Raw genomic sequence first — 21,265 nt, forward strand, 5'->3', positions numbered from 1 at the left:
AATTTTACAGGGAAGGGAGCAAGACAATTTTTTCATTGTTATGAAATCTCAAGTACTGCAGGGTTACCCACAATTTTCTGGATTACACTTGACAACAGACATATACATTCTGTGTACTGCACTTCACTCTTCTTTAGATCTGTTTTGAATCTGGGCTGCAATTCTTAAGACCTCCTGAAGAACTCTTAACTAGAAACCTGTTTAAATAGTTTTGTTAAGTATGTCTGCTTTGAATATAACATGATCAAGAGAGGTGTGGAGATACCAACAGCCCCCCTCGTAAAAACATTTCACTGATTATATAGACAATCTCTGTGGTAAAAAAAAAGTAACTATATTTAGCTTACTCAACATGTTAAAGAAGTAAGTAAAAGGAGTGTAATTCTTGTTTGTATCTAACGTTCTTGTAGAGGGAGATAGCCCGGAAACTTGCAAATCCTAAGCAGCCAACAAATCCTTTTCTGGAAATGGTCAAATTTCTTTTGGAAAGAATCGCCCCTGTACATATTGACTCAGAAGCCATTAGGTAAGTTTGAAAGATCATGAACAATTGACTCATGAATGATTAAAATATGCTAGAAATAGCAAAAGAAAAAATTATTTTCCTGGTGGTTAAATTGGTCTGTCCTAGCACTAAGTGTGTGGGTGAGTTTTAAATCAAAATTATGTAGATGTATTCATTCCCAGCAACCTAGAGGATGCAACTTCTTTTGATGCTGCTTTGCTGTGCTCTCCATAAAATGATTTTTAAAATGTAGCAGTTCATGGTGAAAATTCTATTTGTGGGGCTTCAGGTGAAAACTGTGAATATAATTTTCACATAGTTAACTGCAGCACAGTCTTCCATAGAGCATCTGAATTAATTAGCTGTTGTGGGATTGTGTAAGAGAATGTTTTGATTTCTTTTGAGACTTGTCTGGCAACCTAATTACGTTCTGAAACTTGTGCAAGTATGTGTTGATCTAATGCCACCAGCATGGAGGGGGTTTTTTTGGGTGGATTTTTTTCCCCCTAAAGAGTTGGTTTTGCAGAAAGTGAAATTAGAAGGAAAAAGAATAATGTAATAAATTAAAAATAGCAAAAACCAAACAGCAATGCCAACACCACCCCCAAGGACTGTTGCTTTCCCTTTATATGTTGTGAAAACTAACTAATCTTGCTTGTATCTCCAGCCTTTAACATTGTTATACTTACTTGTTTGTTCCTTTTTTTATCTCTCATTTCAGTGCACTAGTAAAACTAATGAATAAATCCATAGAGGGGACAGCTGATGATGAAGAGGAGGGTGTAAGTCCTGATACTGCTATTCGTGCAGGGCTTGAACTTCTCAAGGTAATCTGCATCAATGCAGCTGTAATGGAAGGGGCAAAAGGGGAATGAGTAACAATTCCATGTTAGCATGGGGTTAGTAGTTATTACTTAGATAACTACTTTTTTAATGTATGAAACTTCTTATTAATACTCACTTGAAAGAAGAATAATGGAAGAGATGGTTTGTTGGGAGAAGTATGTTTTGAAAAGGGTGCCAAGCATTGAAATGTACATGTTAAAGCAGAAATTGGTTTCTGCTTAGGGAAGCAGAATTGCTCTACTACTTAGGGAAGTAGTAGAGAAAAAGGTGTAGAGGTAAAGTGAGAGGAAGAGAAACGGGGAAACTGGGAGAGACACCTTCTCTGGAGTGTGTACGACACAGAGAGCAAGGAGAGCAAGGGAGAGCAAGCAGTTAGCTCAGGAGCCACGTTATTTAGTGAGAAAAAGGGAACTTGTGTTCAGTGGTGCTGAGAAGTCAAAGGGGGGGAAAAAGGATTTTAATATCCTTTCAGTAGCACATGTTTTGTTTGTAGATGTATTAACCTTCTTGGTTTCTTTTCTGCTCAGGGACTATAGATTCTGGAGAAATTAAAATGACAGTTCAGCTAAATCAGGTTGAAAAGAAGTGTTCTTAAATAGGTTGCAGTATAAACAAATACTCTTGAATAAGCATTTGTTTGAAGAAATGTGTTTTTATATATTCAAATAATGTAGTATCTTATAAATTATTTGGAGGACAGGAGGACTTGAAAAGCAAAACCTAGATGAATTTATTTGAAAATTTATATATAATCTTCTCTGCAATACATTTAATGAATGTAAAAGTTTTGTATGGGCATGTAACAGCTATTTATGATGATGGTAATGCCCATAAACAGCCATAATTTTGTTTTTCTGATTATTCATTTACTATGAATAAATATACCTTTGTTTTAATGTGTGTCTGCAGGTTCTGTCCTTTACACATCCTACCTCGTTCCACTCTGCAGAGACCTATGAGTCTCTACTGCAGTGCCTCAGGATGGAAGATGATAAGGTAGCTGAGGCAGCCATACAGATTTTCAGAAACACGGGTCACAAAATAGAAACAGACTTGCCACAAATACGATCGTGAGTATTGTTACATTCTGCTTTTCTTATCTGGAATTCTGCCTCTTGATAGTTTATTCAATGTGTTGTCCCTATCTAGTCTTGTTAATATGAACAACTTCTGTGATTTTGATTTCCTTCAGTACCTTTCTGTCCCTATCCCTTCATTTTTTAATTCTGTGCTCTCACACTTCTATGTGTTTATTGAACGTGTTAGGTACTTCTTCAAAATCTTCTTACAACAGAGACATTAAAACCAGTGTGTAGTAAATCTTTTAGGTTATAAAATAAGCAACAGCAAAAATACAGCAAAGATATGATTACTTGGCATAATTTCTACTCATTTGTCCTTCACTATTTTTTCTGTCTTTGTAAGGAGCACATATGCAATCTCTGATATAGTTAACAGCTCTGTTTGTTATTAAACAAAATGGGAAGCAAAATCTAAAAGCAGGTATGAATTTCTAGCAAAGAATAATTGTCTGTCTGTAAGTTGTCGTTCAATTCATGCTGTACTGCTGATTAAAGCTGCATAATCTACTAGGTATTCACTGACTATTAAATACCTTGTGAATAACATCTGAAACCTTAAAATCAACCTGTCAGTAACTAACTTGTCCGAATAATAAATCACAGGTTTCAGGTTCTCATATATTGAAATATCATTTTGGATATTGCCATGCTAAAATGCATATCAGTGTACACTTTTAAGTTTTCTGTAAATTAAAGCTGTAACCTCAGTGATTCTTCTGAATGGGGATCAGATTTCGGACAAAAGGAAAATATTACAAATACAGGTATATAAGACACATTTTAAGACGTTTGTAGAGGTAAAAAGAAAGAAAGGCCCAGCAGTCCCCATTGTGAGTACAGTTCCCAGTATAGTCCCAAGTGTCTTTGGTTCCCTACCAGAATTTGATCAGTATTCTATTGCTGGGCTATATCATGTTCTCTCAAAGATCTGGTATTGCTGACATTTCTTTGACTTCGTGCCTTAGCCAGGTATTGGTGAAGTTTAGTCTGGGAGGTCTCAGCTTAAAAATGTAACTGTTAAAGTGGAGGTAGCATCCTTGGCATGGTTTCCAGGCAAGTCAGGTTGGCATTCTGAAAAACCATGTCAGTGTTTACACTTGACACAAAGAAAAAGACATCTGAGGACAAGGAGATACTCCAGACTTCATGTATTCAGAAATCTTTATCATAAATGAACGATCTGATACAATCAAGAAGATAATTTTTTTCAAGGGACCTGTTTGTATTTCGGGGTTTTTAAAATGCTTCTGTGAGCAGGCTACTTGCTGTCCTTTGAAGCAGTGTTCACCAGCCACAGCTCAAGTTCTTCTTCCTTGTATAGGAAATGGATAAGGGGTTTTGTACCCGTTCGTGGACAAAGACTACCATATGACTCTGAACCCTGATGAAAGCACTGGCCATGCTCAAACAGAGCCTGTGGACCATGTGTAAACTTGTAGATGTAAACATGTAAAGGTGCATGTCAACATTTCACCTTTTGCAGATTTGTGTGAGTTGGGGTGTGCTGAGGTGTGGTTTGTAACTGCTGCACCAAGGCCTGGCAAAGACACTTTAATATACTTAATACCATGAAAAATGTAGGTTAGCCATTGAAACTTATTTTAACTGTAGGTTTTACTGAATTCTGTCCTGTTTTGGCTCTTAATCCAATTTGTGGAATCTTGGCAGGTTTGAGAAGAGATTTTCTACTTCAGCATACTGTTAACATGTTTCTCAGGGTCTTTGGTTTGGTTTTGGTTTTTGTGGGGGTTTTGAGGAAACTGAGGTTTGATTCTTTCAACCCAGCAAGTTGCTCTTTAGCCTCGGTTGCTGATTTTGATTATGTAGAATGTGTCAGCAGGGTGCTGAATAATCCATGTACTGAAGACTATCAAAGAGCTTTTCAAGAAAGCAGGGAGATTTTTGGGGATGTTTCTGTGTCCGACTCTTTCTAGGTGGTTTTGTTTTTTCATGTTAGTTGCTGGGTGAGTTGCAGGGTGAACCTCCTGAGTTAGTGTCTCAGCTGCTGAGCTCTGATGGGACAGGCCTGCCTTCCAGCACTATCTGGGGAGTGACACTGCACAGTCTGACCAGCCTGCACCTGGTATCGGGAGTGGCTTTTGCCCTGCACTTTCCTTCTGTGCCTTCTGATCAGCAGATAGATTGCAGGAGATTCAAAATCTCACAGCAAAGCAGTTGTTTGCTTGGGTATACATTGTGATTAAAAGTTCTGGTTATAAAAGCCTGTAAGCACACTGATGTTCAGTGGTTATTATTAGCTTTCACAGCTTTTCTTCAGCCCTGTCATTCCAGGCTTGGATAATAAGTCCAGGAATTCATCCTAGCTGAAACTGTCATGTTGCCCCAACCTTACATCCTAAATAGCTTTATTTTGATCATTATTTTCTATTATGTTTGATTTTTTTCCCTGTGGGTTGTTTCCTTCTTGTATACATACAGTCAGATATTCAAGTATTGCTAAATACAGTTCCATCCTGCTTTTTACTTTATGATTGTGATCTTTCCTGAACAGACTTCAAAGGAATACTTGATTTATAAGACAGTGACAATAGATTTGTGTGTGTGAAGATACTTATTTTTTTGTAGATTGCAAATTGCATTTTGAAGTATTCTATTTAATGTTCACACAGAACACTAATTCCGATTTTGCATCAGAAAGCAAAAAGAGGCACTCCTCATCAGGCAAAACAAGCTGTTCACTGTATACATGCCATATTTTCCAATAAAGAAGTACAACTTGCACAGATCTTTGAGGTATGTGTTGCCTTTAAGATTTGTTTCTGTTATTAATTGATACTAGTAATTAAAATTAATTCCTACTGTTTATTAACAGGTAACAGTTTATGACGTCAGGAAGCCTACAGATGTATGGTAGTTAAGTCATTAATTTTACAATAGCAAGTTATTAATATTTGTTTCTTAAAGTCACAATTTACTAATATTCTCATGTCTGATAGGTAAAGGTTTTTCTTTTTATCTGCATGGGAGAAGTTTGGGGGGAAGTAAGCTAAATATGCTGGCTCGATCCACAGCAAATCCCATGGGGACACATTTAGCAGATACTAAATGGGAGATAACATTCCCTGCTTTCAATCTGTATTGAATTACCCAGCTTTAAGGTCTTTACACATACAGCCTTGCCTCACAAGGGCAGTTAGTGCAGAAAACTATGTTTGGCTGTAAGCTCAAGCATCAGCTTACTGCTCACTTACTGCTTCCTTAGACAAGTTATTAAGCAAAAAGATATTCTATACAGAGCAGTTTATTACTTCTCACTGTAGTCTTTTAAATAATAACATTATTAATCTGCACTTGTAAAATATTTTAGGTTCATAATCTTGGCTGTCTTTGAGCCTGTGCATAATTTATAAGGTGAAAAGCTTTGAATTAAGCTTGCAGAGTTCGATTTCTGCTTAGAGTTCTGTGAGAGTGCTTGTTCCCTCCCTAATACCAGAATCTGATGCAATGGTGTGGGTTGATACAGGAATTGTCCTGGTGACTGTTACCTGGAAGGTAAACACTGATGGCTAGTAGAAATGTCCCTGGTGGTTTCCAAGGTTTTGGCTACTGTTTTCTACCCTTGGCAGTTGGGATTGAGGTTTTCACAACTTCTGAACAAAATTAAGTCAAAGTTTTTTCCCATGTCACTCAGGTTTGAACGTGTTTCACTTTAAAATAAGAAGAGAATATAGAATTTGTTTTGCCCTTACCTTATATGGGATTTTTATTTACTCTGTTGAATAGGAAATTGTATTCTTTATACTTCTGATTGCTAATTTTATTAATTCTTTTGGAAAAGCAGTGAAATGTATCAGCAATACAGCAGTAAAATAAACTCTTTTAAGACATGTTAATTTATTAACTGAAGCTGAATTTTGAATTTTTTTTTATTTTTCCTTCTCCAGCCTCTTAGTAGAAGTTTGAATGCTGATGTACCAGAACAGCTTATAACTCCCTTGGTCTCTTTGGGTCACATTTCTATGTTGGCTCCAGACCAGTTTGCTTCTCCAATGAAATCTGTTGTTGCAAATTTCATTGTGAAAGATCTCCTAATGAATGACAGGGTAAGAATATCTTTTTTTTTTTTTTTTTTTTTTTTTGTAAGTGCTTATTATGCTGTTAGCCTATTATGAGCTCTGTGGGGAATAGAGCTTTTTTTGTCAAGTGAGTCTGTAAAGTAATGTTCTGTAAGTGGTTAGTACAGTGATAATTGCATTATAAAACGTACTTTTTGGAAATGACAGCCTAATCCATTACTTTCTTCTATTTTTACTTCTTGATTTTCTGTATGGATTGAACCAGTTTTGTATACTTATATGAATTTCTATAGTCAACAGGTGAGAAAAATGGAAAATTGTGGTCTCCAGATGAAGAAGTCTCTCCAGAAGTACTAGCTAAGGTGAGTTATCTGCTGACTGCAATAATGTGTATATCTGCAATTAAAAATTTACTTTTCTTCAAGCTGTGGGGAATATTAGAAGAAATCCCTTCAAGTGTTTTTGTATTAGTCCTATTAGAATATTAATGTATTTGTGGATTATACACAAAACTGATGAAACTGATAGAAACTATGCATTCTGTTCATTGAAACATTGCATTCTGTAATATCACTTACTGATATTAATTACTCAGAGCATTGAGAAGATCAAGAAATTCAAAAGTTGTAGTTTTCCTTATAAGAAAAATGACTTTGACTTTACTGACTGTAAACAGATTTGAAATAAATTGAGGCCGTGATGAATGGGAATCTAATTATGGCCATTTCTAGTAATTTTTATCTAGTTGCATTTACTTTTAATCATATATCAAGTATCCTGCATCCTTGGCAGATGCAAATTTGCAAAGACAGTGCATCATAGTTGTACTCTCCTGAGGTCAGAAATACTGATTCTTCTTTTTCACTCTAAATGTTTACTGCTTCATTCTGTTCCTTTAAAAGTGTATCCGCTCTAGTACACAGGAATCTATGGGAATTTCAGTTTGACAACAGTAGGTTTTAGTAACTTACCAGCTCTGGCAAGTAAGTTGATTGTTGATTTGTTTGTGCGTGATAGGTGCAGGCAATTAAACTTTTGGTGCGCTGGTTGTTGGGTATGAAGAACAACCAGTCAAAATCCGCCAATTCCACACTCCGCTTGTTGTCAGCTATGCTCGTCAGCGAAGGAGACTTGACAGAACAGAAGCGAATCAGGTCAGAGTTTGTTCCTTGCTGCCTTCCATAAATTTTGTATTAGAATTTCAAAGAATGTTGGTTCTTTTAGAGTGTTTGTGGAATGTTAAGGTCAGCACCATGTTGGCTACAGATTTGATCAGAGTATTAATATTAGGAGTGGAGTGGCAGCATGAAATTATGTTAGATACTCCCTTTCTTGCAATTTGCTAATACCTACAGAGTTCCAAATTAGATGATTTTCCTAGTAAAAGACATTGTAGAGAGTAGAACACCTGCAGAGCTATCTTTGAAAACAGTTGAGTGATAACCACCTCCCAAGCATGTTAGATTTTATCTTGGGTGGAGCTTCTTCATTCCAACTGTGAGGTAGCTGCACCTCAACTTCATCTTGAGCGTGAAGGAAGGAAAGAGAAAAACTGGCAAAAGCATTGCTTTAATTTAGACAGTGATAGGAAAACAAGAAACTTGACTCATCTAATATCATTATTTTACTCAAAAGTAGAGGTTTTTTTGTGGGGAAAGTAAAGCACTTTATTTTTTACAAATTTGGTAGGGTTAATTTAGCTTGATCTAGAGCTGTGTTACTGGGATGTCATTGATCTTGTAAAAAGAAGAAATTAGAGACATGCAGATAGTTGTGGTGAGCTGTGATTAATTGTTTGGGTTTTTTCTCTGCCATGTTTAGTAAATCAGATATGTCTCGACTGAGATTAGCTGCTGGTAGTGCAATAATGAAGCTTGCACAGGAACCCTGTTACCATGAAATAATTACCCCAGAACAGTTCCAGCTCTGTGCACTCGTCATTAATGTAAGTAATTGCATTAGAATTGAAGTGACCCTTAATTGAGTTCTGAGTCCTTACGTCTGAGCTTTTGTTGCTGCTACAGAGTATATTCTGTTCCTCACTGCAGCTTTCACAAGTTATTGAAGTTTTAATTTCACATGTTAATAGTGCTGCTTCTGTTCGTATTTTTAGAAAGCCTCCTCATAATTCCACCTTGAATGCCTTTTTTTTTTTTTTAAGACCAGGATTTTGATGGTTGCACTTTTATGGTTTGTGTTGCTATAGGATGAGTGCTACCAAGTGAGGCAGATATTTGCCCAGAAGCTGCATAAGGCACTTGTGAAGTTACTGCTCCCTTTGGAATATATGGCAATCTTTGCTTTGTGTGCCAAAGACCCCGTGAAGGAGAGAAGAGCACATGCCAGACAGTGCTTGCTCAAAAACATCAGTATACGAAGAGAATATATTAAGCAGAACCCTATGGCTAATGGTTAGTATTTCACTAAAATTGTTAAGAATACAATAATAGTAAACTGGAAGGAATAATTATTAAACCTTAAGCAATTGGTTTTTCTAAAGAAACATTAGGTAAGTTTAATCTGTTTCCTCATCTTTATATTAGACACATTCAAATCTAAATTTACCTAGTTCAGTATTAGCATAAATCATAAAATACTACTCTGTACATTGCTGAGAATTATGGATGTAAAATACAGTGCTCTTATGGTTGTAGTTGTTTTTGCTCAAAAACCAAAATTTTGTGTCCTGATATTTTTAGGCTTTATGACCACCTTTCTGAAGCAAGACCAAGTAGTTTTGTAGTAGTAAAACATGTTGATTTATTTTTAATGATTCATTAAAAGTAAAGTCAGTAGGAAGAAAATGCAAGTCAAAATTTTATATTTCATGTTTGAAGAAGTTGTACTTTGAAAACGTTTTTCTTATGATGCATGTGTATGTGTGTAATATAGAAGCAATTTTTTATTGTTGTTACTGTAGAAAAATTGCTGTCCTTGCTGCCTGAATATGTGGTACCGTATATGATTCACTTACTGGCACATGATCCAGATTTCACAAAACCTCAGGATGTTGATCAGCTTCGTGATGTCAAAGAGTAAGTGTCAAGTGATTCTGGAATTCTTATGCTGAGAATTGTTCTGCACTTGGAAAGAAACTGATTAGGAAGTGGAAAATACTAATTAGGAAGAAGAAATATTTGTTTTATCAACAGTATCTTTTAAGCCAGTAAATGGAAAATGGAAATATGGAACACTTTAACCATGGGAAGAAGGCATCAACAACTGCTTAGCAGTATATTCTGAAAGCCCAAATGGTAACCTGTAGGTCACACTGTAGTATACCAAATTAGTGATTTGTGTATGCTTCTTTTAAAGTAAGCAATGATTTTAGTCTTGTCTTGGTGCCTAGGAATATTTATAGGATGTCAAGTAATGTTAGATCAAATATTTTGGAACTTTTAAAATAGGGCGCTTCTCCAAGACTTGAAAACAGTGAGGCTGGGTAGGTCCTGTCTCACTGGAACCTTATTTTCCCCTTCCTATACAAGCCTACTAAAATTCATTCTAAGTAATTGCTGCTGACTTACATTTGCACTATAAATCAGCAGTGCAGGCTTAGTACTTCTTAATGTATTCAGCATGGATTACTGTATACAATACCATCATACTTGGCAGGAGCTTGTTCTGTACTCTTTCCACATTCAGACCTTCTTGTGTGACTCAAATAATATTTTACATCTTAATTATAGCTTCTTTTGCTCTTTATGCCTTGCAATGAATTTTAAAATTTTAGAAAATTGTTAACACTTTAAAATTGTTTAAGCATGTTGTCTCTCTCACCACACAGCTCTGGTTTTAATGTTGTAGTTTTTTGTTGTACTGATTTTTGATGAAACTGAGCTTTGTTGGTTTTGTATTAGGCATGTATGACCACATACTACAATATACATCATCCAAAAAGCAGTTCTGTTTTGGCACCAATAGACTAGTTCAGATCTTAATGGTTTTTGCACCTTCACTTCTCACAGTCCAAGTCTGATTCTTTCTCGAAATGAAAAGCTTGGTGTGTTCTGATTTCTGAGTTTCTTGATTCACACCTGAAGTCAGTGAAGATTTTTTTTTACCTTACCAACAAGTCTACATTTTGTCCCAGCACTCCCTGTTCCTGGCACCATCTGAAAGCATCCTCCAGTATGTACTTTATCCAGAATGCATGGGAACAAGTTCTGATTGGCAGCCACTGAGTTAATACTTCCTTTGAGAAGCACTTTCCAGTGCGCAGAGCTTTTTTGGACAGTCCTTGTATAGCTTTCCTTTGTTGTCCAATTTCCTCCCTCATGTTTGTCACAGACTGGCTGAACTAGCCAGAAGGGACTGCTCCAAACAAAGAAATACTCTGTAGGGGAATTTTGGCAGGAATACTTCTCTGAAGAGTCTCCTGAGATATGAGAAAAATGTTTCCCATTCAATGTGATACAGTGTTTCTTTTAACAGCTCTGAATGTCTTAGTGTTCACTTGAAAGTGTTAACACAGATGCTTGCAAAGTTGGAAAAACAGGGTTTGCAGTGTGTTTTGTAGGTGTCTCCCTAGTTTGTCTTGGTTAAGATGGCCTAGATACAGTGATGTACAGTAAATGCCTGCTTAGCAGTTCCTGAACCGTTATCTGTGATACTTACTGTTACTGATGTTGTTTTTTAAGCTTATCCTGTAGGGTTATGTTTGGGGTTGGTTGTTTTTTATCTTTATATTGTCTCAAGCGTCTTTCTCTTCCTAATTCATATTATGAAATTACTGAAATGGATACAAAGAATGACTTCATGTGACTGTGTTCCTCTAGGTGGATATTTTTTTACATAAAATCCCACTGGTATTTTGCAAAGGTCTTGTTCAAAGCTATTGAATTTGACATGAGTTAACTGGGATTACCAGAGTGTAATGTGCTCTCAGTAGTAATCTTGGGGTAACACTGGATTTTGCAGAACCTGGGTCAGGGTGGTATGTTACTGCTCCTGTATTCATCCTATTCAAGTTCTTGAAAACAGTAATGGATGTAAAGCTGTCTTTACATCCATTGTAAAGACATTTACAATGGATGTAAAGACAGATTGATTGATTTACTATAGCTTTTGTAGCTCTTGGATGCAAGTCAGACTGGAGACATCTTAGTTTCTTGAACATCAGATAGCTCTGTAAGTATTTTGATGGAGCATTAGCCTCTGAGCTTTTGAGAGAGATGTTCCTTCATCTCTTTCATTACAGTTTGTATCAGGTAAGAAGATGGGGGGCTTTTGTGAGCAAGGAATTTGTATGGCTTTCCCAACCAAGCACTATTTTACCTTACAGTGACTATTGACCCTCTAACCATATGCAGTGGTGGAGCTTGATAGCAAGTGATAGCATGCATTGACCAGTTGGGCTTTATATCATAATTGAAAAAAATTTAAAACAAACTTTCAGTCAAAATTTAATGTAGTCTCACTATAAGTAAGCAAGATTTAAAGAAAGAAACCTAGGAAGGCTAATTCCATTAAGTTTTACCTGGGAGAATTCTCCTCCCATATGGAACATTAGGAAGAATCTGATCTGATTTTTGGATCTCCTCTCTGAACTGCAGTATTTAATCCACCTCATGTGGATAACTGTCTAGCAGCAGCATGATTTGTTCAAGACTGCCTTGAGTGTGCTCATGGTCCACTGTTGATAGGGACATGGTGCTCAAGGTAGTCATTACAGAATTTCATTTGGGTAAGGATAGCTCCAGAATTCCTGTTTCTATTCATATGTGGAAGAGAAAAAAGTTGATTGGCTGGGCAGTATTTACAGAGGTAATAATAAGCACACTAGTTTGGCAGGTTTACTCAAAGGAGTACAATTAAGACTGTGTGTGGTAAAGGTCTAGACTCTCTTTACACCATTATATGAAGTTATCTGTTTATGTCTTCAAACTGATTTTGGTTTCTTAAGAAAAAGCTAGTACAGCTAACAAAATTTTGTGAAGCGTTGCTGTATGTAGGAGCTGTAGTATAAAAGCTGGAGTGTAATTGCTTGTGGTTTTATGACTTTTTAGGTGCCTGTGGTTCATGCTTGAAGTTTTAATGACAAAGAATGAAAACAATAGCCATGCCTTCATGAAAAAGATGTCAGAAAACATCAAGCTTACCCGAGATGCTCAGTCTCCTGATGAGCCAAAGGCCAATGAAGTAAGAAATGCAGTTGAGATTAGTGCTGGGTGATGAGCTGAGGGTTTCAAAAGCAGGATTTGCAGGAAGTCTGAAAGAACTAGCTCTGACATTTTTATGGTTTTTTAAAGACACTACTAATTGCAAGCACTGTCTGTATGTTTCCAATCTCATTCTTGCAAAACCTTGCTGACTTCAGCCAGTACATAATACCTGCATTTTTTGAAAGTATTCCTGCTACTGCCTGCCTTATTTTAACAGCTGCCTAGTTTCTTCACATAAGTATCTTCTGCTGTTGGGGGAGGAAATATTGCATTATACAGTTATTGTTAAACCCATTCATTTTTAGCAGAGATGAGAAACCATTTAAGGTGATTTGATTGAGCAAGAGTTTCAGTTGTACAGCATAGTCATGTAAAGTATTACTAGGTTTATAAATAGTATCATCTGACCCAGCAGTATAGTTAATGATGTAATTATTAAAAATGTCCTTAGTGGTGGTTATTTAAACACATATTTTAAATTTTTTGAACTACCACATTCTTTCTACACTGTAAAAACAGTGAGTAATTCCTAAAGCATGCTTTTCTTCTTTTTTTTTCTCCAGAAACTTTACACAGTATGTGATGTAGCACTATGTGTAATCAACAGCAAAAGTGCTTTGTGCAATGCAGATTCACCGAAGGATCCTGTATTGCCAACCAAATTTTTTACACAACCTGAAAAGGTAAATTTGTTAATTTTATTTCCAAAGCAATAAGGGGAAATAGGTTTTTTTGATGATTGATGGATGGTTATCTCTGTAAGATAATGAGTGGGAAATGCATATTTTATTATCAGCAATTAATTTTTTAAAGTCAGCTCTGTGCTGTGCTGTCTGTATTATGAACACATGACAGAAATGTTTGTAACCAGGTGAGAGCTAACTGGAATTAATGCTGATATGTTGGCATGAATTGCTGAATCATTTCATTAGTGTGTTTTACAAGTGAATATATGAGAGTATATGTATTTTTCTGACTGTATATCTGAATTAGAATGCAAATCAGAAAAAAGGGAACATTATGTTATCTGTGATATGTTACTGTCTCTCAGTAGCTGTTGGGCTATTCTGCTTGCTGTACAAGTTGGTCCTCTTATTACTAGCTTTGGCAAGTACAGCTCTGCTGTCAGCAGTGGCACTACTGCTCTCCAAGAGACCTACTTCTGAAAAGTGTTAGGGGAGCACAAGTAATTCTCTGGACCAGACCTGATGTTTTAGTTGTCCTGGAGAATGTACTGGCTGACATTTTTCAGTGCCCTAGGCTGTTAATTAACTGCCTTTCCAGAGGCTGTTTAAGCAAAATTTATTTCCTATTTAATTGTGAAATGGCAGATGCTATGTAACAGTGAGCTGGTGCCTTTATTCAGTTATGGGATTTTGGTCTGTGTAAACTCTGATACTCAGCGTGACAAAGGTAACAACTTTCAGCTTGTTTAGAGAAAATGGCACCTCTTTTCCTCTGTTAGGACTTCCCATTAAAAACATGCAAGTGAACAAATAGGGAGAGCAGTTTTGTATAATTTCAAAAAATCAATGTCATTTTAGAAGGAAAAATGGTCATCCCAATTTCAAGTATGGCATACTGTCATTCAGTAATGCTCACTGTAAATCACCACCAAAATATGAGTTTGACCTGTCTTTATTAGATTGATTCATTAGTCAGCAGGTTGCATGGTGTGAAATATGTGTAACACTTGATAATTGCATCTGAGAAGTTAGTTGAGTGTATATAAAAAAAAGAGGTGAGATTGAGACATCGAATACGAACTAATTTTTATTTTTTTATGCAGGATTTCTGCAATGACAGGAATTACATTTCAGAAGAGACAAGGGTTCTTCTTTTGACAGGAAAGGTACTGTATTTTGGCAAGTTGCAAGCCTTAGAATATTACTTATGGTTTTTAAAATGTTTTGGACTGTGTTTAAATTATATTAAGAGTTCATGGACAGTAATTTTGTAACTCTGTTTGATGACATATAATTAATTCCTTGAACATACTACCAGATGAGTACTCAACACCAAGATTGTTATCTGTGCACTGGGGTACAGGTTCTTGATTAGGTTTTTCTATTACTGAAGTAAGCTTGGTGTAAAGTTGTGATGCATATAGAGAATTGTGATACCACTAGCATTGGCAATCTTAAATTTTCAGTTGTAATATTTTTAATATAGCTTTTATTGCTGTTAAATTCAGGTGCAAATGTCTATGCACTTTTGAACATCTATTTCAGGGAGTCCCAGCTGGAGATATTCTGTGATTCTAACATCCTATATTTGCAAAGCAAAGCACCTCTGGGAGAGGCTTTCCAAAACGTAATGCAGAGTTAGGTTCAATACAACAGTAGGAGATACCACAGAATTGTTAAGGTTGGAAAAGACCTCTAAAATCACTGATTCCAGCCACTGACCATATCAACACCACAGCACCACCACCATATCAACTAACCACAGCACTAAATGCCATATTGAGTATTTCTTGAATACTTCCAGTGATGGTGACCCGCTACATCCTTGGCCAGTCTGTTCCAATGCCTGACAGTCCTTCCAGTGAAGAAATTTTTCCTGATGTTCAACCTCAACCTCCCATGGCATAGCTTTTAGCCATTGCCTCTTTCCTGTCTTTTGCTGCCTGGGAGAAGAGGCCACTCCCTACCTGGCTACAACCTCCTTTCAGCCAGTTGTAGAGTTTTTAAACACTCCCAGCTCCCTCAGCTGCTCTTCAAAAGACTTTTGTTCCAGACCCTTCACCAGCTGCATTGCACTCCTCTGGACCCACTCCAGCACCTCAGTGTCCTTGCAGTGAGGGACCTTGAATTGGGAACAGGATTCAAGGTGTGGCATTGCCAGTGCTGACTAGAGAGGGACAGTCACTGCCCTGGTCCTGCTGGGCACACTATTTCTGACACTGGCCAGGATGCCATTGGCCTCCTTGACCACCTGGGCACACCACTGGCTCATGCTCAGCAGCTCTCAGCCAGCACTCCCAGCTCCTTTTCCACTGGGCCACATTCCAGCCACTCTGCCCAGCCTGTAGCGCTGCCTGGGCTTGTTGTGACCCAAGTGCAGGACCTGGCAGGGGCCTTGTTGATCTTCATAGTGTTGGCCTTGGCCCATTGATCCAGCCTGTGCAGGTCCTTCTGCAGAGCCTTTGGCGTCCAGCAGACAGTACTGCCACTCATTTGGTGTCATCTGTGAACTGACTGAGGGGACACTCAATCCCTTAGTCCAGATCATCAGTAGAGGTAGTAAACAGGACTGGCTGCTCCCTCGGGAATGCCAGTAGTGACCAGGCACTGCTGCATGGAGCACCTTTACCAGCACTCTCTGGGCCTGACCACCCAGCCAGTTCTTAACCCAGTGAGGAGTGCCACTGTCCAAACCATGCACTGCCAGCTCCAAGACTGTGTTGTGGGACACCACATTAAAGGCTTCAGTGAAGTCCAGGTAGATTACATCCAGAGCCTTTCCTCATCCACTAGGTAGGTCATTTGATCATAAAAGGAGATCAAGTTGCTCAAGCAGGACCCATCTTTCCTAAATCTGTGCTGGCTAGGCCTGATGCCCTGTACACACCATGTGATTGCACTCAAGATAACCAGCAGATCATCCATAACTTCACTGACCACCAAGATCAGGCTGGCAGCCCTGTAAATCTCCCAGATCCTCCCTCTGGCCTTCCTGTAGATTGGCATCACAGTGGCCAACCTCCAGTCATCTGGGACCTCTTCAGTTAACCAGGACTGATAAAAAGTGATGGAGGTGCTTGGTGAACTCTTCCATCAGCTCCCTCAGCACCCTCAGGGGATCCCATCCATCCTCATAGACTTGTGAGTGTCAGAATGGCTCAGCAGGCCACTAATTCCTTCTGGATTGCAGGGGATCTGTTCTGCTCCCTGTCCCTGACTACCAGCTCAGGGCTGGGTAGCCTGAGAATAACTGACCTTTCTGTTAAGAAACAAAGAAGGCATTAAATCCCTCAGCTTTTTCCTTATCCTTGGTTACAATGTTTCCCTCCATGTCCAGTAAAGCATTGAGGTTTTCCTTGGCCCTCCTTTTGTTAATGTATTTATCAAATTTTTGTTATCTTCCATTGCAGTGGCCAGCTTGAGTTTTAACTGAAGTACTATATTTATACATTTGTGTTATATTTTTATATTACTTTTCTGCATATAATGATATAAATATGATTTAGAAGTAAACACTATCTCTTTGGAGTTCTGTGATACAGTTACAGTGTTTTAGATCTTGCCGTGGCTGATGACTTGACCCATGTGCTCAGGCTGAGTAGGCAACAGGAAGTTCTATATTTTGTCCCTGGAGAGCAGTTAAGGAGGTTTTCATAACTGGCATGTCACATTCTTCGTGTAATTTTACATTTCCTTAGAGGCCAAGTTAATTTATTAAGGTATTCCTGAGAAGAAAATATAATTCCATGGGTGGAAGTTATAATGGAGCAGGTGGGAGAAGGATATTACAGATGCTGGAAAACACTGACTAGCAAAAAAAGCAACAATCTCTGTAGAAAAGGCTTGTTACTGGACACGTGTTCAGTGGCTGCATCATCCTAGTGCTAATTCTGCACAGTATTTACTTAAAGATACTGTTTTTTAATATAATAATTTATTTACTCCATTTGCTGAGTGGCTGAGTTTACTGCATGTCCAAAGAAGGAAAACAAAATGAGTGAAGTGTCTGGAGCACAAGTCTTACGAGGAGCAGCTGAGGGAACTGGGGTTGTTTGTCATTCCCTCCAGACATAGTGTTGTAACACAGGGCTCTGGGGTCCCAGGGCCCATCATTCGTGTTGAAGACAGGCAAAGATGGGGTTAAATGTTTCTGCTTTGTCACCTCCTGTTTGTGAGGTGACCAGCCTCATCAAGTAATGGCCCAGTGTTATCTCTGATCCTCCTTTTGCTTTTGACATATCTTAATAAACCCTTTTTGTGACCTTTATGGTGCTGGCCAACTTGAACTCTAATCAAGCTTTGGCCGCATGAATTTTCTCCCTACAGGGGTGAGCAGCATTTCTGTAATCCTGCCATGTTGTCTGTCATTGCTTCCAAATACTGTGTACTTCCAGAAGAAGATGCCTTCTCAGCTAGCTCAGCCAGGCTGAATGTCTGCTTCACTTGCTTGACATCTTAAACTTTGCAGTTGCCTGCCTCTATGCTTTAAGAGATGGTTCCTAGAAAGGGACCAGCATTCATAGATGGCAGTAGCTTCAACAGCAGATTCCCAGAGCACCCAAAAGTCTTACAGCACCCAAAGTCTGCTGTCCCCTATATCCAGGGCCAAGGTTGTCCATAAGGCCAAGGGCAGTTGATGCAGAAGGAGCCTGTGATTAATTCCTTGTAGGCTGATGCATTGCTGGTAGTGTCCTGGCTCGGTGGTCAGTAGTAGACTCCCACAACAATATCAGCTTTATTTGCTTTCCCATTCATCCTTACCCAGAGGCTCTCAACTCTAATATTGCCCAACATTTTGGCTTTTGTTGAGACTTCTCCAGCTGCTATGTCTTCAAAGCATGCAAGGGAGAAGAGCAGTTGATGAAGGGCTTTTAAATCACGAGAAGTAAAAGGATAAACAATGTTTTTAAAGTAAAGATAAGGTTAGTAGCTCTAAACTGATGGCATTGTGATCAAGACTGTTATCCCAGGAAAAGTATTTTTAAATATTCAAGCAAATATTTGTAAAATTAAATATGTATCTGAAGTTTGCATTTTTTAATATTTAAACATTTTTTTCTAGCCAAAACCAACCGGTGTATTAGGCACAGTAAACAAACCATTATCTGCAACTGGAAGGAGACCATATATTAGGACTACAGGATCAGAGACTGGAAGCAGTGTAAACTCTGAGCTGAGCTCTTCTGCAGGAAACAGATCAAGGTATGGGAGTCCAACATTTCTTTCATCGCCTCTTTACTTAATGGTCTCCACTGTGCTTGTAGGAGGAGATGATTTGTTGTGTGTGTTTACATGTTGGAAGAGGGTCCTTATTTTGTCCAGTTTTAGAAAATTTAGTTCTCAATAGATAAAATCTCCATACTTGCTTTTTGGTTCAGTTTGTGTTATGATGTTTTGATGTATAAATTACAATTAATCCTGATTGGAAACAAGAAACTATTTTGAGATAGATGGAATATTCTGATCTGTGTAAGATTAAGGATGATAAAAAGAGCTTGTTGAAGCAGGCCAGGGTCTCAGTGGAAAGGTGCAACATATGATGGCAATACTCAGTGTTTCTTCTAACAAGCATTATTTTTATATGGATGTGAAGTTAAAAATTTGTTGTGAATCTGGAGAAACAGTTTGCAATTTCAGATTTTAATACTGTTCAATTTGGAATTGATTACCTGACTAAAATAAAGCATTAAAGAAAGCAGAGAAAGTCAAGTCTTGTTGCTACATTTCATAAGGCCAAAGAGGAGTATAAATGCATTCAGAATTCATTCTGTAAAGTGTGCATGATATAAGTTGCAATAATCTTACTTTTTTTCTTTTTTGTTCTTTTGTTTTCTGTGAAGTTGGGGCATTATTGGTGTTTATTATTCTTCACTACATTTTCCAATATTGGCTCTTTCTATCTGGGAAAAGAACACAGGCTATTTTAGAGCTCTGGTCTTAAGTTTGCAGAAGTCATTATACAGTGGTGTGTCTGTGGTGAGGGATTTGGCTCAATGACCAGCCAATTCCTTTCAGACCTTTCCCAATTCTGGGAAAGAAAATACATGTGTGGACTCTGGCAAATTCAGTTGTTTTTAAACTAATTTAGCCTATTGTGTTGATTCCCCTTCCCCTCACCCCCTTTTCTTTACCCCAAATGATTCCAAACATTTTTCTTCTTTTCTGTATATTTTTGGTTTATTATGTCTTCCATGATGTTCCCAGGGAACAAAGTTCAGATATATCAGAAACCGGAGTCAGTGAAAATGATGAAAATCCTGTGAGGATTATTTCAGTCACACCAGCAAAGACAGAACCTGTGAAAAACAAGGTATGTCCAGGAATTTTATGGACTGATGTCTGTAATAAGTTTGACATTGGGGGCTTTTTAAGTGCACCAGTTCTCTGAGGAGCTGGTAACATCCAGTTTCATTTCGTACAGTTGTGTCAGTTTCCCAGCCTGACAGAGGACCCCATGTCTTCAGAACGGCCATTTATTTTATCCACAGTAATTTAGAGCACTCATTTGAATGGACTTCTCTAAAACTCCAAAATATTGCCACATTTATTCTGTATTTTCCAATATAAGTAACAGTGAGCCTGGGATTCAGAGTGAAAATTCACACCTGTAGTAGCTTCAACTGAAGTTACTGCCAAGAAAATGTCAAGTGGTCCTACAGCATGAAATAGACATCTAACTTTGAAATTTTGTCACAACTAAAATCTTAATTAAACTATTAAAAATATATGGTATAGTTCACCCCCTTTCATTAAAGAGAGAACACCATGTGTAAATCATAAAGATTTTTTAACTTATAAAACATACAATAGCATGAATTTTAACACAATTGAGTCCTGCACCTGGGACAGATGTAACTCAAGCAGCTGTTCAGCATGCTGGGATCTGCCTGGCTGGAGTGCAGGTTGGCTGGGAAGGACCTGGGGGACCATCCCCAGTGGATAACCAACAGAGCATGAGCTGGCTGTGTGCCTTGGCTGCAGTGAGGACAGCAACTGTGTCCTGAGTAGTCAGCAACAGAGGGATGTGGTTATTCCACCCCATTTGGCATTCATTAGGCCATACCTGGAATACTGTGCTGCCCCCCCAGTTTGATGCAGATACTCAAAAACTGGAGGGAGCCTTGTAGGGGGGACCAAGATGATTAAGGCATGGAAAAGTTATGTGAAGAAAGGTTTGAAGTGTTGAGTTTCTTCAGCTTAGAGAAGAGAAGCCTTGGAGGGGATCAATCAGTCTTTCAACATCTACAAGATATTTATGGAAAAGATGGATGGAAGGAAGTGTTCTCAAGGCTGCTTGCTGGAAGGATAAAAGGCTGCTGGAAGAAGTTGCTTCAGGGGAAATTCTGCCTGGATGCAAGCAGGAAAAGAAAATACAAAAAAACCCCCAAAACACTGTGGAGAAATTGAAACACTGGAACAGACTGTCCAGAAAGGTGGTGGATTATCAGTGTTCATGGCTTGACTTGTCAAAGCCCTGGATAACCACTGAGGCCCCACTGTGAGCAGGTTTGACAAGATGATTTTCGATGATCACTTCCAACCTAGATGATTCTGTGATTTAAAGTAGATTTTTGTAATAATGTAGGGATACATAAATGATTTAGGCTTTTTAAGAAGTTATATATCTGCTTAATCTCTTTCTGTTAGATTAAATCAGAGTAATAAGCAGGTGTTTTGGATTTGTATCATCACATAGAAAAGTTAGGCAAAGCACATATAAAGTAAATTTCAAAAATGCTTTCTAGGTTCTTGAAGTTGAAATTTCAGAGAATCTTTAAAGTTCATATGAATATATGAATAGCAACTGCAAGTGTCTCCTATGAAGCTGCTGGAACAGTGGTGAAGGTTACAGAGATTGCCTGACTCATTTGAACACATAAGAAACATTAGTAGAATATTTAACAAAAACAGTCCTTGGTTCAGATCCAGCACTTAGAATAGTGGC

At 38.0% G+C, this 21,265-nt stretch overlaps 1 protein-coding gene across 2 annotated transcripts in view; it reads left to right on the forward strand.

The window, feature by feature from the left end:
* The window catches only part of PDS5A (PDS5 cohesin associated factor A), a 77,964-nt gene that overhangs the window by 52,609 nt on the left and 4,090 nt on the right, over positions 1 to 21,265 (forward strand). For both annotated transcript variants that reach the window (XM_036382071.2, XM_036382070.2), the window contains exons 17-31: positions 411 to 526; positions 1,227 to 1,332; positions 2,261 to 2,421; positions 5,064 to 5,187; positions 6,339 to 6,497; positions 6,764 to 6,832; positions 7,488 to 7,624; positions 8,292 to 8,415; positions 8,677 to 8,881; positions 9,391 to 9,505; positions 12,479 to 12,611; positions 13,198 to 13,317; positions 14,424 to 14,486; positions 18,383 to 18,522; positions 19,525 to 19,630. In XM_036382071.2, coding sequence (XP_036237964.1) covers positions 411 to 526; positions 1,227 to 1,332; positions 2,261 to 2,421; positions 5,064 to 5,187; positions 6,339 to 6,497; positions 6,764 to 6,832; positions 7,488 to 7,624; positions 8,292 to 8,415; positions 8,677 to 8,881; positions 9,391 to 9,505; positions 12,479 to 12,611; positions 13,198 to 13,317; positions 14,424 to 14,486; positions 18,383 to 18,522; positions 19,525 to 19,630 — 1,878 coding nt within the window. The remainder of the gene's footprint in view (positions 1 to 410; positions 527 to 1,226; positions 1,333 to 2,260; positions 2,422 to 5,063; positions 5,188 to 6,338; positions 6,498 to 6,763; positions 6,833 to 7,487; positions 7,625 to 8,291; positions 8,416 to 8,676; positions 8,882 to 9,390; positions 9,506 to 12,478; positions 12,612 to 13,197; positions 13,318 to 14,423; positions 14,487 to 18,382; positions 18,523 to 19,524; positions 19,631 to 21,265) is intronic.

This window comes from Molothrus ater, chromosome 4 (genome assembly GCF_012460135.2).
Source record: "Molothrus ater isolate BHLD 08-10-18 breed brown headed cowbird chromosome 4, BPBGC_Mater_1.1, whole genome shotgun sequence".
Taxonomy (NCBI): domain Eukaryota; kingdom Metazoa; phylum Chordata; class Aves; order Passeriformes; family Icteridae; genus Molothrus; species Molothrus ater.